The 22,361-nt window shown below is 37.1% G+C and overlaps 2 protein-coding genes across 3 annotated transcripts in view; both read right to left on the reverse strand.

The window, feature by feature from the left end:
• Window positions 1-1,898: 1,898 nt before the first annotated feature.
• adora2aa (adenosine A2a receptor a) lies at window positions 1,899-15,321 on the reverse strand. Its single transcript, XM_055168017.2, has 3 exons — window positions 14,469-15,321; window positions 11,608-12,378; window positions 1,899-6,054 (listed from the first exon to the last, which is right to left on the reverse strand). Exons 2-3 carry the CDS (start codon window positions 11,940-11,942, stop codon window positions 5,079-5,081), a joined length of 1,311 nt encoding a protein of 436 aa, XP_055023992.2. The 5' UTR covers window positions 11,943-12,378; window positions 14,469-15,321; the 3' UTR covers window positions 1,899-5,078.
• A 2,165-nt stretch (window positions 15,322-17,486) lies between these two features.
• specc1la (sperm antigen with calponin homology and coiled-coil domains 1-like a) overlaps window positions 17,487-22,361 on the reverse strand; it is a 33,571-nt gene continuing 28,696 nt past the window's right edge. For both annotated transcript variants that reach the window (XM_055168016.2, XM_055168015.2), the window contains exons 15-17: window positions 21,562-21,678; window positions 20,635-20,694; window positions 17,487-19,413 (exon numbers count right to left, since the gene is read on the reverse strand). In XM_055168016.2, the coding sequence (XP_055023991.2) occupies window positions 19,324-19,413; window positions 20,635-20,694; window positions 21,562-21,678 (267 nt within the window). In that variant the 3' untranslated portion in view covers window positions 17,487-19,323. The remainder of the gene's footprint in view (window positions 19,414-20,634; window positions 20,695-21,561; window positions 21,679-22,361) is intronic.

A 22,361-nucleotide genomic window follows, 5' to 3' on the forward strand; every position in this document is an offset into this window, starting at 1 on the left:
TAAAATACTCCAGATATCTTAAAAGGTCCCTGGGGGCTGCTAGTGCACCCTTCGTAACCTGGGATCTTTCGGGACTTGAGGAAAGTCTGGGAAAAATACAATGTTAGGATTCGTAAGACCCTTCAGCGTGTGATAGAGCAAAAACAACCCATAAGGAGGGTTCTCTCGGGATAGCCACTTCATTTCTCTTTGCCTGCAACGCTTTAACTTTGGGAAAAGCCGTCATCGCATTGCAGCCTCTTTCTTTACGCTATGCATCACACTTGAGTTGCAATATAAATGTGTCAAGCTTTGATCAAGTCATGGCAGGCAGGTAGTACAGTACACAGAGTTATATAAAATATATTTTTAACCATACAAAAACATGTGGGATTCAGTTTTGTAAATTAATAAAGCAATAGAAAATAACAGCCTAAAAAATTCTGGGTTATTTTCAACCCAGCATTGGGACAAAAATGGACGAACTTTTAATACATTGTGGGTTAAATATAAACATTTTCTGTGTTAATTTAACCCAACTTCTGAGTTGGTCTCTTTATAACACAATGATGGGTAGAAAACTGTAAATGGTCCATGGATGTAAATGAAGCATTAAAGGGACACTCCACTTTTTTGGAAAATATGCTCATTTTCCAGCTCCCCTACACTGAAAAAAACAATACGCTGGATTTACTAAAAAAAATTAATATATAGTGCAAAATTTTGGCACCTACTTTTTAAAGTAAGTTTCACATGGAATTATAAGCATTTTAAGCAATTGCAATTTTTAAAATAAGTATTACATGGAATTTTAAGCAGTTTAAGCTTAAAAAATGTTAAAGCAATTGCTTAAAATTCCATGTGAAACTTGATGAAAAAGAGGGATGCAAAAATGATGCACTATATATTTTAGTAAATTCAGCGTGTTATTTTTTACAGTGTAGGGTAAAACTAGAGTTAAGCTGATCTCCAGGTCTGGCTGTATCATTTTTAGCATAGCTTAGCATAATCCATTGAATCTGATTAGACAATTAGCATTGCGCTAAAAAATAACCAAACAGTTTAATTATATATATGCAGCGCCTGAAAATAGTCCCCTTGGTAACTTTCAATAGCAGGGGACTATTTTCGGGCACTGCGTAATATCATTGGGCCTCCTGCCATATACGGCAGCAAAGTCCTTAATTATTATGGCAGAATGAGAGTATAGTTCCTAGCCATATCTGCCTAGAAAATCGCAACTTTACATTTTCTGTCAGTCTTAGTACACAATGTAACTACAGAAGAGTTTAAAATAGGAAAAATATCGAAACACTTTGGTTATTTTTGAGTGTGATGCTAAAAGCTAAAAGTGGTACCGCCAGACCCGGAGATCAGCTGAATGGATTCCAAAATGGAAAAAATCAAATGTTTAACTCTAGAGGAGCTGGAAAATGAGCATATTTAAAAAAAAAATTAAATGTCCCTTTAAGAGTTGAATTCATGCATTAATTTTTAATTATAGTTTTTTATTTTTAATGTTCTTTGCAATCCCTAAATTAACATGAGATTAAATTGTTCAATATACTATGTGCCTAATCTCCTGCTTTATGTGATGTATGTAAATGTCATAAAGTGCATAATTCCTCTTTAATGCTTATTGTTATTTAATTTCACTGTATAAACTCCTCACAAGTACACTTACAAAACATAATGAACTGCCCATCTTAAGAGGGGAAAAGATATGAACCACATTTTCTTCTTTTTCAGAATAATGCATGAATTCAACTCAACTAAACTCGACTCATGTGCTTACTGAAAAGGATCAAAATTAATTAGTCATTATGTGTTCTTGAAACTTAAAACAAACAAAAAAAGCAGTTGTGTAAGTCCTTGGTTATATTTACTTAATCTAAGATTCATTCAAGTGTATGCATAACAAGGAAATGAACTGCCAAAAGAAAAGTTCAAAGACCCACATAATGAGTTTTTCCCTGGCTTTAATTTACAGTAGTCTGGATTCTCCTGAGACCCAGTAGACACTCAGTCATGACAAATAACACTTGTTTGGTATGACAGATTATAATCAGGCCTTAATCGAATGTTACATGACCATCCTCATTTATAACACAAACTGTATTATCTTTAAAGACGTAATGCAATTATAAAACTGGCAACCCTCCATACGGCTGAGTAATTGCCATTTATTCATGTGTTCGATAAAAATGTCTTTCTTCATTGCTGTTTCTGTGCCACTAATGAATGACCAGATCTCTACAGATGTACATTTTGACAGATAGGCATAGCACAAAAACACAAGCAATGGATTTAAATAAATTATTTTTCAACATTGACTGGGTAGTTTAATATCAGACATTTTGCATTATATTTAAATTAAGGGGACATTTCACAAGACTTTTTAACATAAATAATTTAAGATCATTTATTACAGCATGATAAAATTGCCACTTTGTAGGTGTTAACAAAAATGTGCAGTTTAAATCTCCTTTTAAATGCAAATGAGCTGATCTCTGCACTTAATGCAGTGCCGTGGTTGGATAGTACATATTAAGGGGCGGTATTATCCCCTTCTGACATCAGAAGGAGGCAAATTTCAATTACCTATTTTTCCACATCCTTGCAGAGAATGGTTTACTTGGTTGATCTTTTTCACATTGTCTAGGTTGAAAGAAGCACTGGGACCCAATTATAGCAATTAAACATGAAAAAGAGTCAGATTTTCATGATATGTCCCCTTTAAATTAGACACAATTCTAGATTTCCATAGAAAACAATACCATCCCATCATGCAGCTTGTGTAACACTTAAAGTTATGTCATTACATAGCACTGATAAACATGTGCCAACCACGTGAACCACACTATGTATCACTAAACAAATCAAATCTGATAATTTGTACATGCATGTACATGTACATGTAAAGTTTACTAACAGACTTACAGTAACTGCTCACACTGTGAAAACAGTGTGAAAGTTTATGTCTGCTTCATAAGCTGAGCGTTTTTTCTGCACCCATGTTAACAGGTTTGTACGGAAGTCGAGAGAGGACATGCACTACCACCATTTTTGCTTGCCTGTTCTCTCCGATCACGACCCAATTCCTCGTTTTCACGAGACAACAAAAGTTGTTTTCTCGTGATCTCGAGATAACAAAAGTTATTTTCTTGTGATCATGACTTAATTTCTCGTTATCGCGAGATAACAAAAGTTATTTTCTCGACTTAATTTTCTCACGATCTCCTGACATGATTATCCAAATGTCATAATGTAATTTCCTGTCCATAATATTTAGTGTATTTTGAAGTGGACTGCTAATGCATAAGTTGGGGTCTTCGCTGTTACCACACGTGTAGCTAATGTGTTAGCCGATAAATAAAGAAAGTTGGATGGTTCGTGTTCGTGAATTTAGGGACTATTGCTAAAGTAATACTGTACACGTTTCTATCTTCAATAGTATTTAACAGTTTATGTAAATAAATATCAAAAATCTAAAAAGTGTGCATTATAGCTGACAACCACATAAACACGTTGGTTTTGTGACTGTTTGTTGACTTTCAGTCATTCCATTTACATGCTGTTAAAAGTAGAAACGTGTATATTATTGAGTAACTTAAAGACGGTCCCTAAATTCACCACTGTAAAATTGTAAATATTGACAAATCTATTTCAGCTTGAGCGAATCTCATTTGTTCATCCATGCTAATTTAGCAAAATATGCTTTTGCTGTTTACAAAACAAAACAATATGTTCTATCGAGTACACGTAAGCTTTAATCACATCTCAAGAATACAACTTTTGTTATGCCGAGATCACGAGAAAACAACTTTTGTTATCTCGAGATGACGAGAAAATTAAGTCGTGATCACGAGAAAACAAGCAAGCAAAAACAACAACAGTGCATGGCCTCTCTCGGCCCTCCGTAGGTTTGAGCAGTCACACTTATCTTAAATGGTGTCATTTTTTCAACACACACATTTTTCAAACCACATGAGCATGTTTAAAGGGACATTCCACTTTTTTTGAAAATATAACTCATTGCCCGAAAATAGTCACCTGCCATTGAAAGTAAATAAGGGGACTATTTTCGGGCAGTGCGTAATATCATTGCATCTGCTGCAGCCATGTTACATCAGCAAAGTCACTGATTATTACGGCAGAATGAGAGTATAGTCCTAGCCATATCTGCCTAGAAAATCACAACTTTTCATTTTCCATCGGTCTTAGTACACAATGTAACTATAGAAGAGTCAAGTTTTAAATAGGAAAAATATTGAAACTCTTTGGTTATTTTTTAGCACAATGCTAATGGTCTAATTAGATTCAATGGATTGTGCTAAGCTATGCTAAAAGTGGTAGCGCCAGACCCAGAGATCAGCTGAATGGATTCCAAAATGGTAAGAATCAAATGTTTAACACTAGGGAAGCTGAAAAATGAGCATATTTTCAAAAAAAAAGAAAAAAAGATTATACTGTATGCTTATATGGTATGGAAACACTTTTGCACCATGCTGTCATTCGCTTTCTTTTGTACAGAGTGAATCCCCATCAACATTAGCGAAACATACGAAGCGTGATGGCCTTTTCTCTGTCTTTAACCCATATTTCATGGACCAGAAAGAGCATAAAAACAATGTGGATGAAATTAAATAAGACACATCAACAGTAAAACAAGCTTTTTGAAGATGTTTTGCTCATAAATGTATTTCAAATAATGTGAACTTGTTGAACTTGCATTATACAGATGTTTTGCAAACGCTCTCCATACATGCTTGCCTATACACCGCGAATGTTTACCGATCCGGTGGGAAACATAGACATAATGCAATTTTGCATGTAATCTTTCCAACTATCAAAAGAAAATCTGTATTCATAATTTTTTCATATTTAGAATTTAATATAAAGAAATGTTTGATATAACACCTTGATCATTTACATGTTTTACATCACTGTTACAACCATTACAATATCAAAATGTGCACACTTACATTGGAGCTGCTACATGGCTCACACCATCATTATAGTGTCTTGCAGGTACTTTTGTCTTTAAAATGTAGCAAATAAATACGTTCAGAATCCCTCAATCGATAAAGTACCGGCTATCAGGAAACCTCTGTGAGCTCAGTGCAGTGGCCTGTTTGTAGATACAGAGTCGATTTGATGTGAAGAGGAGAGGGCAGACCCTTCCCCTTTGTAATATCAAGTATGGCATGCTTCCTGCCCTGATCGTTCCCTGTAAGTGGAGACTCTAGATGCCTTAGTACAGGCTTGTGGGTGTTTGTGAGTTCCTGGTTGTCCAAAATCGAGTTTTCTGTGGCAGTAGGTCTGTGCGTGTGCCCGGGCTCTGCACTTTCACAGCTGCTCGTGCTGCTGCTCTGCTCTATGTAGAGGTCACGCACCAGGCCGTTGACTTTAATTCTGAGCGAGTCCGCCAAGCTCGCTCGGGTCGAGGTACGGGTGCTCCCGTTGCAAGAAAGCGGCTCCCGTCTGCCCAAAACATGATAGCGGACAATCTTTCTAAATGTATATCGAAACTCTCGAATGCGGTAGGCGTAGATAAAGGGGTTCACGACCGAGTTCGCGTGCGAGAGGATTATAGCCAGGTACATGATGATAAGCGGCGGCCGTTCACACTGCGGACAAAACAAAGTGAAACAGTTGATGATGTGAAGTGGCAGCCAGCACACGGCGAACAGGCCGACAATGATGGCCAGTGACTTGGCTGCATGGACTTCTTTTTGCAGGGTGGAGCGAGACTTGAGCTCACACGGCACGGCTTTGGACTCGATGCATTTGAGTTGGTGGCGCGCAGCCATGAAGATCCGCAGGTAGATGGCCAGCATGAGAAGCAGAGGCACCAGCACGCAGGCAAAGAAGTTGAAGTAAACCATGTAGTCCATGACCACAACCTCCTCGAACAAACACTCCATCATGCCGGGATGACAGGTGCTGTTGAGGGGCTCTCCTGAGCGGGTTTTGTGCCAGCCTAGCATGGGCGTCAGGCCGATGATGATCGACAGAACCCAGCACAATGCAATAATGCCTTTGGCACGCTGTCCTGTTACTAGACTGTTGTATCTGAAAAAAGAGAAAAATATATATATATTTTTAAAACTCTCCAGCCAACATTTTTGTGTTTGTCTAGATTACACATCTAAGGGTTCCAACATTTATGGTGTTTATCATGTAAAAATCACCATAGTTGTGACTCTGTTTGTGAAATCCCGTCAAGTTAGGAGCGTCAGAGTTGGATTTCACATTAATTGAAACTTTGACATGACTTTACTTAGTCAATATTAAAAATATCAAGCTTATATTTTCACAAAATGATATATACGTAATATAGGATGATTTTATGTAGAAAAAAGTGTCAAACAACTTTACCTGGGTTTAACAGACTGGGTCACATACCATGAGTAAACACCTCCTCAATAGTTTTAGTCCCATAGTTTTACCAGAGTCATATGATGCTTAAGATCTTAAAAGAAAAGTTCGGTATTTGACACTTAAAGCCCTGTTTTCAGATTGTTTATGATGAAATAGAACGGTTTTGACTGAAATTTAGACTGTGATGCTGGCCAGAGAATTTTCGGTTTCTGTTGTATCACACACTACCTCTACAATGGGTCCACAGGTGCACTGGAACAATCCTTACTAAAATGCATTTAAACGTTCGTTTACAAAGACGTGGAGCTCGCCGAGTGGTCAGGGGTGTTCACTGGTGTGCTCACACAAAAATCGCTGCAAAAGATGCTTTCCAACAGGTGTTTTAGCATTCGTTGTAAACTTGTGGACCTATTTTTCCAAACGCCTCACACCCGTATATTCTTCCGTTGAGAGCTTGAATAATAGACACTCCAGCCCAGTTGGTGGCGATAATCCACCTTTGCCAATTGCAAGAATACAAACAAAGTTCCCGGCGCGGAGTAATACCGTACCTCACAGCACATCTAATACAAGTCAATGGAGTTGGACAAAAACTACGATAAAACCTGTTGGAAAGCATCTTTTGCAGCGATTTTTGTGTGGGCATATCGGTGAGCACCCCTGACCACTCGGTGAGATTCACGTCTTTGTAAACGAAAGTTTAATACATTTGAGGAAGGATTGTTCCAGTGCACCTATAAAGCCATTGTAGAGGTGGGGGTTAAAACAACAAACACAAAAAAATTATCGGGCCAGCATCATATGTCCAAATTTCAGTAAAAACCATTCCATTTCTTCATAAACAATCTGAAAACAGGGCTTTGAGTGTAGAATACCGAACTTGTCCTTTAAGCTGAGTTGTTTCACCTATCAACAGTAAAGGTGCCATCAAATGTTCAAGGTAGTTACATATGAAGACCATATCTAACTAACTAAGGGCAATATCCAAATATATTCAGTAAACCTCTTTTAACCGGGTAAAAATCTCTTGCACCGTAACATACATTCTGTGCACTTAGAGGACTTTGCTGAAAAATTGTTGTGATGTTTAATGGATTCTGCCAACAAACCTGTATTTCTGACATTTTTAATTGAGGTGGCATTTAGCAGATGTTCCATTTGATCTTTTTATATATTCCTTGTATTTTATCCAGGGGCGTTGCACAAAATCTCGGGCCCTATGCATAGGCAGTCCTGGTGGGCCCCCATGCCCCACCCCCATAATATATTCCAGACTTTCAAGGGCCCTCTCTTCCTTTGGGCCCTGGTAATCAGTACTGGTTTTACCCCAGTCCGACGCCCCTGATTTTATCATAAACTCTAAAAAAATACATGTTTTTGTTCTTTTAAATCAAAAGCAGTGGTGACCAGTGACTTCTTTTTCGAGGGCACACAATGCTTAGCCCGTCATGGATGTGGCTCGTCATGTCAAAATATGTGTTTGGCGCGTCATGTGAACCCATGTACGTCAAAATACGTGCCTACTGCAGACACTTCAAAGGGGTTTATGATAAAAGAGACGCTCACGTTTGCCAGATACTCGCTTAATCTCATGTGTAATCAGAGTTTAGTGTTAAAGAGCACCTATGGTCCGATTCACTATTTACATTTCCTTTGTGTGTAAGTGTGTGTTAGTACATGTTTACGCTACCCAGTCTCACAAAGTTTCGTGATATAGTCACGTATTTTTTTATTCTTTTTTCGTGCTATTATCACGAAATTTCGTGTTTTTCGTGATCGTATAACGAATTCCTGTTTTCGTGTGATTATCACGTATTGGTTACTCGACAGTTTTTTCCTATTTTTTAACCATTGTCGCTTCGGTTTAGGGTTAGATTTGGTGCTTGCATTAGAATGTCACTTTATATATTGATTTTTACTATTTTATCTGATTTATTTTTTATATGTCGCCTGGCGTTAGGGTTAGAGTTGGGTTTGGTTAGAAAACAGGAATTCGTTATACGATCACGAAAAAACACGAAATTTCGTGATAATAGCACGAAAAAAGAATCAAAAAAATATGTGACTATATAACGAAATTTCGTGAGACTGGGCTGTGTTTAAGATATGCAAAAGATACAAACCCCAAAGTAAACAATGACGCAAAGTTATCGTCTCCAACATAAATCTGTTTTCCTGAACTACAACAAACACACAGATTGTAGGCAACAGTTTACTTCCTGGGATTGGTGATGTAGTGAAGACCGACGTTATCTTAATTCCTCCCGCTTTGACTCACAGCCTGTAGGTTAACTCCTGTTAGCATTGCATTGTGACCGAATCTTACAAACATGCTAAGGAGTGTCACATTTCCGGCTGATGGCAGAGGTATTCAGTCAAATCACAACGTACAGATTAGCTGGCCAATCAGGGACACAGAGTATTTCAAATCAATGAATTTGTAAAAATCTGTGCGTTTTAGGAAGAGAGTGAAATCTGGAGCTACAAAAATGTACGGTATGGGGAAAATAATGTGGGTTTTTTTAAACATAAACCACGCAAACACATTGTATTTTACCAAATACACAAAATTACGTTATTTTTTAGCAATAAAATAGGTGCACTTTAAGTTAGTGTCTCTAGTGAGTATTTTGTGAACGTGAGCATCTCTTTTATCATAAAACCTTTCGACGCGTGTGCAGCAGGCACGTATTTTGACATGACACATGATGCACATAGGTTCACATGACACTCCCAACATATATTTTGAATTTTGCGGCTACTGGTCAAAAGTTCTTAAATTAACTATTTTCCTACAATTATGCAGTCGGTGGACTTCGAAGGTTCTTTATGAAACAATACATGCAGACAAAGATCATTTTTTAAACATTTTTTTGCTGACTAGCAGTTCTCCAACTTTTTGCAGTGCATCCCCCTTTGTGTAGGGTGCATCCCTTTGCGTCCCTAGCAATGTAAATTCATGACAAAAACAACTGTTGGTTGGTAGCTTTATGTTTTGGAGGTTTAATTACACAGAATTTATAATAAAGTAATATATTTTATAAAATGTCATAAAACTAGGGGTTCTGGCATCATCTTTCACCCCCCAGTTTGGGAACCACTGCCATATGGTGTGCTTTATTGAAATTTTGCAGAGGAACAAATGTAAATAAATAGAAAGTTTTAATATTTTGCTGTGATTAACAGCTAATTCATACTTAAATGGATTTTTGCCACAGAAAAGAATTAGATTTTCGAATCTCCGAGTTGGCATTTCACAATCGTGAAATTCAGACTCAACATGAACATAGCAGCCCTACCACAACCACAGTGCTGAAGATCTAGCATCCATTCAAAGTGTTTCCCGCAAACACTCTCATTGGAGCAATTAAAAAAGAAAGAATGTGCTCGGAAATGTCACTGTTTGGAACACAAATCTATTTTCAGAGCGGTTTTTTTGGCCAGTGTGGGAGAACAGCTGAGTTCCTTGGCCTCTATTTCTCTCTCTCTCTCTCATTCTCCAGATGTGAAAGTTCAGTGATGCGCACAGAGAAAACAACCCCACCACCACCACCCATCCAAAACCTGCCTCCGGGACAGACCAGACAGGACATGGAGATGCGCAGACACTTTCACATGCTGTGCTATTAATAAGCCGAACTGTCCGCTACTTTAAAGAGACTTTTAAGATGATATCTTTCATTAGCATATTAACCGCTACATAATTGCATAATGCTAACTGACCTTTAATGATTCAAAAAAGTTTGAAAGTTTTAATAAAAAACGAACCTTCGATAAATTATTTGTGATTTGCTAAAAACATATTGAGGTCTGCAAAAACTATCAGAAAAGGTAAATCAGATTTGGGACGGGTTATGGTCAAAGAGAGCACAAAAATAAAATCTCTTTTTCACCGCAAACAGCCAAGAATTAAATGTTTAATGGAAGGACACGATGTGTCCTATTGCTGGGTTCATAAGTTCATGTCATGTTACTAAGCTGGCTGTGATTAACGGTTTGCTTGTCCCGACAAATGGGAACTGTATGGTTAATTCCCCGCTGAAAAGATCACGTTAGATCAGCATGAACTTCCATGCCGGCTGAAGCTGGTTTATGCTAGTTAAAGATGGTTTGATGGACCAACACAGCCAGGCCTCTCACCAGCAAAAACTGCTAGTTGGTTATATCAGTAAATGTTCAGATAGAAGAAAAGGTGGAAGGCCAAGACAGTTTAACTGAGATGACATGAAACATATAGTATATAAAATCTAATAGTTGCGTAATTTTTTTATTCTTCTTTCGTGATATTGTCACGAATTTCTACGTTTTTTCGTGATCGTATCAAGAATTTCTGTTCATGTGTATTTGTCACGTATTGGTCACTCAACTGTTTTGTCCTATTTTCTTACCATTGTCGCTTCAGTTTAGGGTTAGATTTACATAAAATGACATCCTTACCCAAACCCAACTCTAACCCTAACTCCAGGCGACAATGGTTTAAAAATCACAAAATATTTAAAAAAATCAGAAAAAATTGTATAAACCAATACTGACATCCTAAGTGACATCCTAACGCAAACATCAAATCTAACCCTAAACTGAAGCGACAATGGTTTCAAAATAGGAAAAGCAGTTAAGTAACCAATACATGACAGTTGTCAGAAATTCGTGATACGATCAGGAAAAAACACAGAAATTCGTGACAATATCACGAAAAAAGAATCAAAAAGTTACGTGACTATATCACAAAATTTCGTGAGACTGGGTAGCAGCTTTAAGATACATAGTACCATTAGAGACACTGCAACCGCCCTAAAATATGATCAATTTCCAAAGATAATCGCACTGACTAACTGCCAGTCTTCTTTAAAGAAATAGTTTACTTAATATTGAAACTTCTGTTATCACTTACTCGTCTATTGTTTTACTATTCAATGAAAAATGCGCCTAATGAAAGACAGGATTGGGGGGGTTTAAGCTTCAAAATGACAAAAAAGCACCATGAAAGTTTTAAAATAGTAGTCCAGAGAGTCATATAATAGGTCTGTGTATCAAACAGATTAACCAGTATTGAAATATATATTAGTTATTCACTTACTGCATAATCTTCTTGTTGGCAACACACAACTACTTTTTATTATAACTATCTTTATAATTTCTTAAAAAACATTTTTGAGATCTGCAAAAGATTACACAGATAAAGCCATACAGGTTTACAAACATCCATTTATCACTGTTCTCCAGTAACCAACCCACTTCACTCACCTTAGTGGAATTTTGATGGCAATGTAGCGGTCGATGGCGATGGCCAAAAGACTAAATATGGAGCTCTGGGTCAGCACTAACACAAAGCAGGCGATGAACAGACAGCCGTAGAAATTGGCACAAAAACCAGTGCTGATCACGATGGAGAAAGGGATGGCCAGCACTCCCACTGCGATGTCCGCCACGGCCAGCGAAACAACAAAGAAGTTGGTGATGCTCTGGAGGTTGCTATTGAGTCCCACTGCCCAGCAGACCAGCACGTTGCCCAGGACAGAAAGCAGGGCGATCAGCAGCTCCAGTGTTATGTACATTACGTCGAAGACATTGCTCAGCATGGTGAGGTTGCTGGGAAGAAAGGATGATGCCTCGCCTTAATGTCCATAGCTGCAGCTCGAAGCACCAGTCACCTCACTAGAGGCTATGAGTCAGTCTGAGACTGAGCTTTTTTAGGTAGATACTAAAACTTTAATTGGTTAAAAGAAAAGAAAGAAATTGCTCAAGAGTGTTGATTAAATAAAAGGACGCCAAAACCTAAATCTCTTGAGAAAAACTGCTATTCATTATGAAGATCCACGCTTGGTATAATAAAAAAACGAAAAAGTCTCCAGATCAGTCAGATAGATTAGGTTTCAAATCAGCAGATAATAAGAACAATCCCATGTCAAGACATTAAATGTGATAGTCCAATCATCCTTCCAGTGTCTTCCTATCATCATTCAGTTTTCCACTGCGTTCCCTGGAGAATCATGTTATAAACCGGAAAACAAATCTCTGCAGAGAAGGACAAAAACAGATCAAAGTTACTTCTTCTGATTTCTACTTTCTTATATAACACCAGCTTCTATGGCTATATTCATGGTGAGAATCAATATTTAGTAACGTCCGACTCCAAAGTAAGGGCAATTTAGTATCTCCAGTTCACTTAATCTGCAAGAATTTGGGCTGTGGGAGAAACCGAAAAACCCAGAGGAAACACACATTGAGAACGCAAACTCCACACACGTCCACAGCACAGATGGGACTTGAATTAGGGATGCGCCGAATTGATTTGCAAAACGCCAATCAATCTTATCCATAATGTATTTGTATTAATGTTAGCTAAAAATCAAATTAGGAGATTCAAATCAGGATTTATTGGTACACTTTACAATAAGTTTTATTTATTTTTCAGCATTTATTAATCTTTGTTAAGTTAGTTCAATGCATTAACTTATGTCAACCTTACTGTAAAGTGTTACCGAATTATATTTGAAAAAAAATCAACGAGCTTTCGCTGGAGGCATAATCTTATAAAAAGAAAATATCAGAAAAAAACCATAAAGGTTTTACACTGCAGTCTCACCCTTATACTTTACGTCTATGAAATAAACTCATAAGAGCAACTTGTGGATAACTTAACTGAATAGTTAACTTAATTCAAGCATTGCATTACCCAATACTTTTGTAAATGTCTCAGAGGTTCTATGTTTCAGTGTTCATATTCGAAAGCGCTTAACATTGAGAGTTTAGGCTCATGGACATTCCCACAGTACCGGAGAGAAGCACCCTGAGGTTACTCACCTCAAGAAAAAAAGTATGTGCTTCAACATTCAGCATTTTTCAAACATATTTGTTTAGTTTATCCCCATGTGTCTTGGTTTTATTAGTAGTCGGCAAAGTGGTATCAGGCAACATTTGATTTTTTCACAGAAACTTGTCCCCACACAAGGTTATTTTTGTATATAATTTTACCTGCAAGTTATTTGTCAACATAACAAGTCTGGAATTTTGTCCAAGTGTGACCGAATGCATAAATCTGTCCGAAAGACAAACCAGGAAACCGGAAAAACGCAAAGACATGAAAGGAATGCGAGAATTGACAAGAACTGAATGTGGGGGGATGCTTGAGAGGTGAGAAAAACCAAAACAATAAACAAGTAGAGCCTGACGGCCAGCCTCACAGCCATTGATATGGATCTGTGGAAGTAAAATGACAATGGAGCAATAAAAAAAGATAACGCAGGGATTAATCCTTTGATCAATAGTCTATTTGCCTTACAGTGCTTTACTGGTTTCAGTGCATTGAGTTTACATGAGAATGTTAAAAAGGCACTGGGGTAAAACAGACTCGACACCAAACTCCTCTGCAAGGATGAAGGCCGAGAGCATCTGTATCACTTGCTTTTAATGACAGCGTATTAAACAGACTGTATATGACTCAGATTATCATATTATCTTTAACAGCACCCTGTGCACTTTGATACTAAAGGATGAAAACGAGCACAGAGGAAATAGATGTAGGTCAGATATGTGAATTATAAGTTAATAGACATTTTTACTTTAGCTGACTGATGGGATGATAAAAATAAAAACGTTTTGGAAAATCTTAGTCAATTATTTATAATGCTAAAAAACATTGTGTGCGTCAAGTTAGGTATAAAATAGTTTAATTTTTGTCATCGCAACTAAAACACCTACTAAAGCAAAATCAATGTAAACTGCAAGACATAGAAGCAAATGATAAGCAAGTTATAAAAAACATGTTAACGGATATGAAACCAATACTTAAGGCAATAGCCGCTAAACCAGTTCCTCTAACATTCAGACATAAAAGTACTTTTGAAAGTCTGCAACATGTAGGTTATAAAATTTGCTCCAGTTTCATTCATTGAAAATTAATTTGTGGCAACCTGAGGTAAATGAAATAAGGCATATCGGTAAATACACGATATGATTTTATAAAAGAAGAAAGACTAACAAGTGCGCACATATTTGCGTTAAAATAAAAGCTATAGATGTGTGTATGTGTACACAATTGTTTAAAACAATTTTACTTGTTAAAACTTAAACACTGTATGTGTCAGTCTGTTCCGTCGACTTACCATGATACTTGATATAACTCCAGGAATGACTGAATAAAAATGAAAGCAGAAAGTCCCGTAGACAAGAACAGAAAATGTAACCCCTCCAAATGAGCGTGTGATCCTCAGATATGAAAGTAAACTTTGTGTTATGTTGTTTAGGAGTCAGATGTTTGATCCGGTATGTTCGAGTCTGATGCAGCGGTCGCAGTCACATTACTACTGAGAGATGACAGACTCTAGGGACCCTAGAGAGATTGTGTTTGACCAATCCTAAAACAGGAACCAGTTTATCACATGCTCACAGTCTTTTGACTTACTGATACCGTTTCTCACCATGATACAGTATCAAAGAAACTGAGTTGAGGACTGACAGATCACAATTCAGTAAAAGGTTAGGGTTTTACAGGGTTGTTTGTCATTTGTGCAGCTGGGTGATGATGCAAAGAGAAATAATGACCTACCTAGTCTGTGAAAACCCATTAGTCTTTATGTGTGATTTCCTGTTTTGTACAATCATCCGACTACGTATGTAAAAAAACGTTATGGGAAATACCTTGATATTTATAATATTGACAAAGGTCATGTCAGAACTGAATTAAATGAGTGCAATCAAATGCTTCTATGAAAAAAATTGATTATAGAGACTTTAACCCGGATTTCACAGATAGGGTCACAATTTATCTTAAGGGGCCATATAGCATTAAAATCTGAGTTTTTCCATGTTTAAGTGCTATAATTGGGTCCCCAGTGCTTCTATCAACCTAGAAATGTGAAAACGATCAACCCAGTTTAGTGCAGAGAGGAGAGAACAAATTATTGACAGCACAATTGAGTTTGAATAGAGACAGAGTGCAGTTATGCTAATTTAAAAACCACGCCCACCAGGGGGAAAACAATCCAACCATCTCCATTGACTTTGTATTGCGAGAGACCGCCTCCTTGTCATTTCTGGCTTATAACAAAAAGCAGAATAATGCCTAAAAGTTGCTGTGTGACAAGTTGTACAGCTAACAAGCCAAAAAACCCAGAAATACATTTTTATAAGCTGTCGAGCTGTAAAACTCAGCCTTTAAGGAGTAAAAAGTGGATCGCCGACTATGTTTCCCTCTAGTGGGCGCAGTTCTACTAATAGGAGTATGATGGAAAGTTGCCTGTTTCCACTTTTGTGTATTTCAACGCTCGTTGTTTGGGGTCAACAGCTTATAAAAACTTATTTACAGATAAAACTTAAAAACAGAATAATGCCTAAAAGCTGATGTGTGACAAGGTGTACAGCTAACAAGCCAAAAAACCCAGAAATAAGTTTTTATAAGCTGTCGACTCCAAAAAACGATCGTTTAAAGACACAAAAGTGGAAACAGGCAACTTTTCATAGTACTCCTATTAGTAGAACTGCGTCCACTAGGGGGAAAAGTAGTCGGCGATCCACTTTTTTCTCCTTAAAGGCTGTGTTTTACGGCTCGACAGCATATAAAAACGTATTTCTTGTTTTTTTGGCTTGTTAGCTGTACATATTGTCACACATCAGCTTTTAGGCATTATTCTGTTTTTTGTTATAAGCAAGAAATGACAAGGATGCGGCCTCTCTCAATACAAAGTCAATGGTTTCCCCCCTCGGTGGGCGTGGTTTTTAAATTTGCATAACCGCGCTCAGTCTCTTTTTTATATATAAGCTGTCGAGCCATAAAACTCAGCCTTTAAGGAGAAAAAAGTGGATCGCCGATTACGTTTCCCTCTAGTGGGAGCAGTTCTACTAATAGTATATGAAAAGTTTTCCAAACTCTTGTTTTTTGGGGTCGACAGCATATAAAAACTTATTTCTGTTTTTTTTTAGCTTGTTAGCTGTACATCCTGTCACACCGCAGCTTTTAGACATTATTCGTTTTTTTGTTATAAGCCAGAAACGACAAGGAGGCAGCCTCTCGCAATACAAAGTCAATAAGACGGACGGATTGTTTTCCCCTCGGTGGGCGAGGTTTTCAGGTTATGACGCGCTGCGCTCTGTCTCTATGTGCATCAAAATACCATCATTGTGATCAGTGTTTGAATTTCATCAGCTCATTGGCATTTTAAAGGAACACACCCAAAACAGCACATTTTTGCTCACACCTACAAAGTGTCAATTTTAACATGTTATCATAAATTATCTATATGGTATTTTGAGCTAAAACTTCACATGTGCTCTGGGGACAGCAAAGATTTATTTGACATCTTAAAAAATTATTGTGACATGTCCCCTTTAAAACATCCATCACTGATTTGTAACTGTTATTCATGATATAATTATAATACATAAATCTTGTTTCTAAACTTGGTTGATCTAAAAAAAAAAAAATGCTTCTGTTTACTTTTACATCACCAAATCTCAAACTTACTGATTTTAAGCCCCCTTCCAAGGTCCACAGCAATATTTGAAGGCCCTTCCTAATTTTTACTTTGCATAGGAGGCATATTCATTATAAAAAATAACCATACACTTCAGATGTTTTAACTTATTATAATGCTTGTTTAGTCTTAGAAAATGAATAGTTAATCAAAATAAATCATCTCCCTGGTTGAGAAACACTGGTTTGTTTTACACCAGTAACATGTCCTCAGGACAAAAGTGTTGAACTGCAGTTGACCCTGGTATATTTAGGTTAATCTTGATCCTCACACAAAACAATGAAGAATAAAAATCAACGGGTAGCACAGACAATAGGGCCCTGTGCAGTAAAGCAGGCTAATTATTGGTCTCATTCAGGATAAAATGCGACTTTTCTTCCACTCATAATGACTGACGTCACGTCTAATCTTAGAAGTGTGCTAATCGTACCGCACAACACCCATCCTTTCCCACAATAAAGACCAGGGGCTAAATTCATAAACACTTTCCATCTCCTTTTGCCGGTTTCAAATGATCCACTAAATGCATAGATTAGGCAACCCTTACAGCCAAATAGGAGGGCAACAAGTATGCGTTACAATATTACTTGAATTTCCAGTCTGGAAGAATATCCCAAGGGTCTAGGAATAAATTAACACACACACAATTGGTATTGTTTCAATATTATGAAGCAATCATTCAAGATCATGTAATTTGTTTATTTAAAGGGAACAGAATCTTGATTGCTTATCACACACACACACATATATATATATATAAAACAAGAACATTTTACCTTGTGATTTTAAGATAATGCTCTCATAGTAAAAACAAAACAAAACAAAAATGGTAGCAACAGGTGAGTTCAACATTCATAAACAGAAACAAAATGTATGGCATATAACATTATATCTGAAAGGCAACAAAGCTGAAGAAGCCTTCTGCTGTATGACATTCATATAGATGATAAGGTCTTCAGAGCACACGGCAAGCACTTTGAGCAGATGTATAATACACATCTTCTCAATGTATATATTTTTCTAGCCATCATATGAGGCAGAGAATGGGACAAATACTTTAAAAATGTCTGTTTAATGAATACGCGACAAAGTCTAATACTGGACCTGACACTGCTGTTAAACCGGAATGACTCTTGAACATTTAAGGAACAGATTTCAGTCTCATTAAGTTTGGAATAAATCAAACTCTTGATTTCTATTTAATGCTGGAAGGCTAGAAATGGCTGCGAAGTTACAAACACTGGAATTTAAGGAATTAAATATGAAACACACTTACTGAAATACTAAATATTATATAAAAAAAAGGGGCACGCAGGCAACTATTTTTGTGTCTTTTCAAACTTTGCAATATTTCTAAGTTGTGTGCACACACATAATTTGTAGTTTGCAGAATAGTGCGCTTTTAAAAAATGTGAGGGTGAAACATCTTCAAGTTTTATATATTATGTGTGAATTCAGCACAGCTGGACCACAAGCTAAACGCGATAGTGCCTTGCATTTTCACTTTCACACAAACACGCAAACATGATGCACAGGAATGTAGTTTCATAAACAGCTTGAATTAGTGCGCACGAATGTGTCATTTTTTGTGCTTTGCAAATGATACGTGAGGGAATTGATAAAACTCTGTAGTATACATATCACTGCATATAGCATATTATGAATCAGATATGATCTTGATAAATATTGATATCCTGAGAAAGAACGAAACATTTGATTAACTACAGAAGGATGTTTGTTAGCTTCACTGAATCACAAACAAAAAGATTTCATTTTTGGTATACTATTTCAGGCAAAACACTGGACAGTACATGCACATGTGCTGCTATTCTCAATATAGTGTTCACTACAGTCTTTACTGTTTAATGATGAGCAGCATATGAAATGGCTCAACCGGTTACATAAGCTTATTGCTGACCACCCATATTTCAAGCCACGATCTGTCACAGTCATACATAAAGGTGCCGTCAATCCTTAAAAAAGGCAACATTACTCGGTGTGTGCTGTAGTGAATTAACAATTCCCATTAGTGTACAATATGGAAGTGTTTTTAAGTAGGCACTGCATTGAGCAAACAAAACACACTCACGCAAACAAGTGTCTAGTTTGTGAATTAAGGTGAAGAACTTGCTCCAAACACTAAAAGCAAGATCTCGGTTGGTGAAAGGCACGGCAAGCAGCTCCTCGCTCTTCTGAACTGATACGAAAATGTTACAATTGGATGATACATGCTCAAAAATAGTGATCTGATGTGTTAAAGTCTTCCAATAGCAGGTTGAAGCACAATGTTGAGGCATGCGGCTGAGTTCCACTTTAGAGGATTTCCTTGATATAGCAATGAAATTTAGGATGTATCCTACTTGAATTGGCCACTGTGATTTGTTAAAATGGATGTGGCTTGTACTGTGCTAGGGGTAAAGGACTAGATGATGAGGTGAAAATGTGTTTTACGCTGAGGTGTGACACTTCCTTTAAAGTTGGAGCATGCTCAGGTCTCGAAATACTTGTAGATAGCTGTGACGTAAGTCATGACACTCTGCCAGTCTGGTCTTTCTGTATGGACCATTTCATTGATGTCCTGACAGAAAGAAAGAATAAGACAAAGACAAATTATTATGAGAGAAGGAGAAAATAAGAAAAAAATATCTTTTTTTCTTTCTCTCTCAAGCACAAAGTTCATTCAAATTCTTCTAACAATCTAATCATTGTTTCCTGCTGAGGTTCAAGTTCAAAGGTAAAGTATGCCAAGTTCAATGAGAAACATATTGTTTAAGCAGATGAAAATAAGGAAACTATTCTATACTGTGTGCTATAAATAAACCGTAGCGGCTGAAAGTAAAGAGTTTCCAGCTTTTTACCTGCTCTTAGCATACAGGATGGGAGTGGGATTTATGCCACCTTGATGATTAATAGTGCTTTACGGCATGTCTGCATTAGGTACAGTATTCTTTCTGCACAAAACCCCCTTACTCATTCCACTACTAAACACACTCATGGTTCAAATTATAGACTCTATAGACGGTTTCAGTAGTAACAACGTAAACAAGCTTTTGTGGTCAACACCACTAAGTATAAATAACAACAAAGTATCTTAGTCAACATTTGAAGTGGATCAGAAACGTTCCACAAAGTTATCCTAAGACAAGAATGGGTATTGGTTTTAAGACAGCTTTTAGGAAAGGTTTTGATCCATTTCACATGTTGACTAGTGTACTTTAACCATAGTTTATTTATCAGGGTTCCCACATCTTAGTTAACTTCAAATTCAAGGACCATTTAAGGACTTTCCAGGTCCAATACCCTCAAATTCAAGGACTAAATGTGGGGACACATTTCAAGTGAGAGCAAGGTTACATCGTGTTACCTTTTTAAGATAAATTGTTACAGTGCCCTTTTGAGGGAACTCCCGCTGCGTCACTGTGGTGACACTTTGGGGACGCCTCCAGGGGTAAGTGCGTCTGAATGTGTATATCAAATTCAACCAATGGTGAAGCTTAACGACAAAGACAGAGTGACTGACGCGGGAGCCAGGAAGTATATCGCTATCTGAAATATTGCCTAAAAAGGCGTAAAAGGAACGCAGGAAGTATGGCAAGGGAGACGCATCGTCTTGTTTCCTTTTCAGGGAACAACAGTTACATACGTAACCCGAGATGTTTTCATGTGTCAAACACACCTATGCAAAAAAGCATATTGGTCTCATCAGTATTTGCATCCCTTGCAAATCAAACCCAAGACCGTCCGGATGCTAATTTAATGGTCTACCTATTGTGCAAAAGGAATTGTTTAAAATTCTTACCAGAGTGGATTTGATGCCGACGCTTTCAGCTGCTTGGAAGGCTAACGTGAAATTTCGTCTCTGAAAGCAAATAAAAGTTCAGTGAGATGGACCAGATAAAACAAGGTGCAGTACCTTTTTTAACCCTTTCCCCACCATTGACGAGTTATCTCATCAATTAATAGTAAACATTTCCCTGCCAATGACCCTTCCCTGATGAACTTTTATGGCAATCTGTAGTTCTGCTATTATCCACTAGATGCGCTCTTACCCAATTTATTAAAAAAAAAAAAAACGAAAGATTTTTTTTTCCAAAAGTTAAAACTCAATGTATGTTTGATCCTCAATATGAATCTGATCTTTAACAAAATTCCTTTACAAAAATGCAATTATTTTAGCTTTTTGATCAAAATTTTGTATTTTTACCTATATTAGAGAGGTTATAAAAAGAGAACAAATAAAGATAGGATGAAACTTTTTGTTTGTTTGTTTAGTTGTGTGTTTGTTTGAAAGCAGAGGGTCTGTTCTTTCATTTGATATATTGGTATGTTTAGATATTTATAGAATAATTTTTTTCTAGAAGGCATTTTGTGAAACCTTTGAGAAAAATCACCTAAAAATGCAGGCGGGGAATGAGTTAAAAGTACAACATTGTACCCAAAAGGTGCATATTGGTACTCCAAATGTACATATCTGTACCTAAATGGTACAAATTAAGACCATCTTAAAAGGTACCGTCCTAGTGACAACTTTTGTAGCTTTTTCTAAAAGTGTACAGAGAAAAGCTTGAGTAAGATGCCACTTGGTTTGATATGCTGGTTTAAAAGCAATGATACTGGGTTATTAAAGTGTTTTTATACGGCACACTCCTAAATACAGTCTGGGGTCAATTATGTTTGATTTTCCCACTGGCATTATACTTATTATTATAAAAAGTAGTGTACTTGCCTTGTCTTGACTGTTGAGCTCCTGATAAGGAATATGAGCTGGCAGGTATGTGTGCAGAACAGCACAAAATGCCAGCCCATCATTCCAGCTACTGCTGAAGTTGGTTATGTCGATGTTCTGACAAAGAAACAAAAAGCATGAATCAACACATTTAACTTAAAACATTGGTGTGAAGTCAACACAAGCTTTCTGGACTTGAACAGGTCAGATTTCCTGGTAACAATTCAACACACACACACAAACCAAAGCAGCTTATACATTGACCAATTTTTGTCTGTTCCCTAGAAATCAAACCCATGACCTTAGTTAGGCCATGCTCCACCAGTCAAGCTACAAAAATGACAGCTCTGGTTTCAACTTAAAACATCTGCCTACTGTACTAATATGTTCATTTTATCAGTACACAAACACAGCACATTTAATTGAACATTTTAACTGTAAATCTTCTCATCTTCCTGTGGTTTAATATCTGTAAACCAGTCGCACCACCTTTTTTCACATCCTTACCATGTTGCTCATAATAGCACAATTATGTGTACACTTTTCGGTGTAATGTAACTTCATTTTGATGTTCAAACCAACTTAAAAAAAAATATCATGGCATTCCTCTTCCGTGCAACTTTGATAATCATCAGTTGCAATGAGGAGCAAAGAGGTTTGCATGAAGTTGTGGTTATCATCTATTAAACATCCTGCATGAAGTGGAAATTCATGTTTACTTCATGCTTCTAAAAAATGTGCATCAACTAAAGCAACAGTCACATAAGTCTGCATTTGTTTATGATGGATGGTCCTTAAAG

The sequence above is a fragment of the Misgurnus anguillicaudatus genome, chromosome 5 (genome assembly GCF_027580225.2).
Source record: "Misgurnus anguillicaudatus chromosome 5, ASM2758022v2, whole genome shotgun sequence".
NCBI classification, from domain to species: domain Eukaryota; kingdom Metazoa; phylum Chordata; class Actinopteri; order Cypriniformes; family Cobitidae; genus Misgurnus; species Misgurnus anguillicaudatus.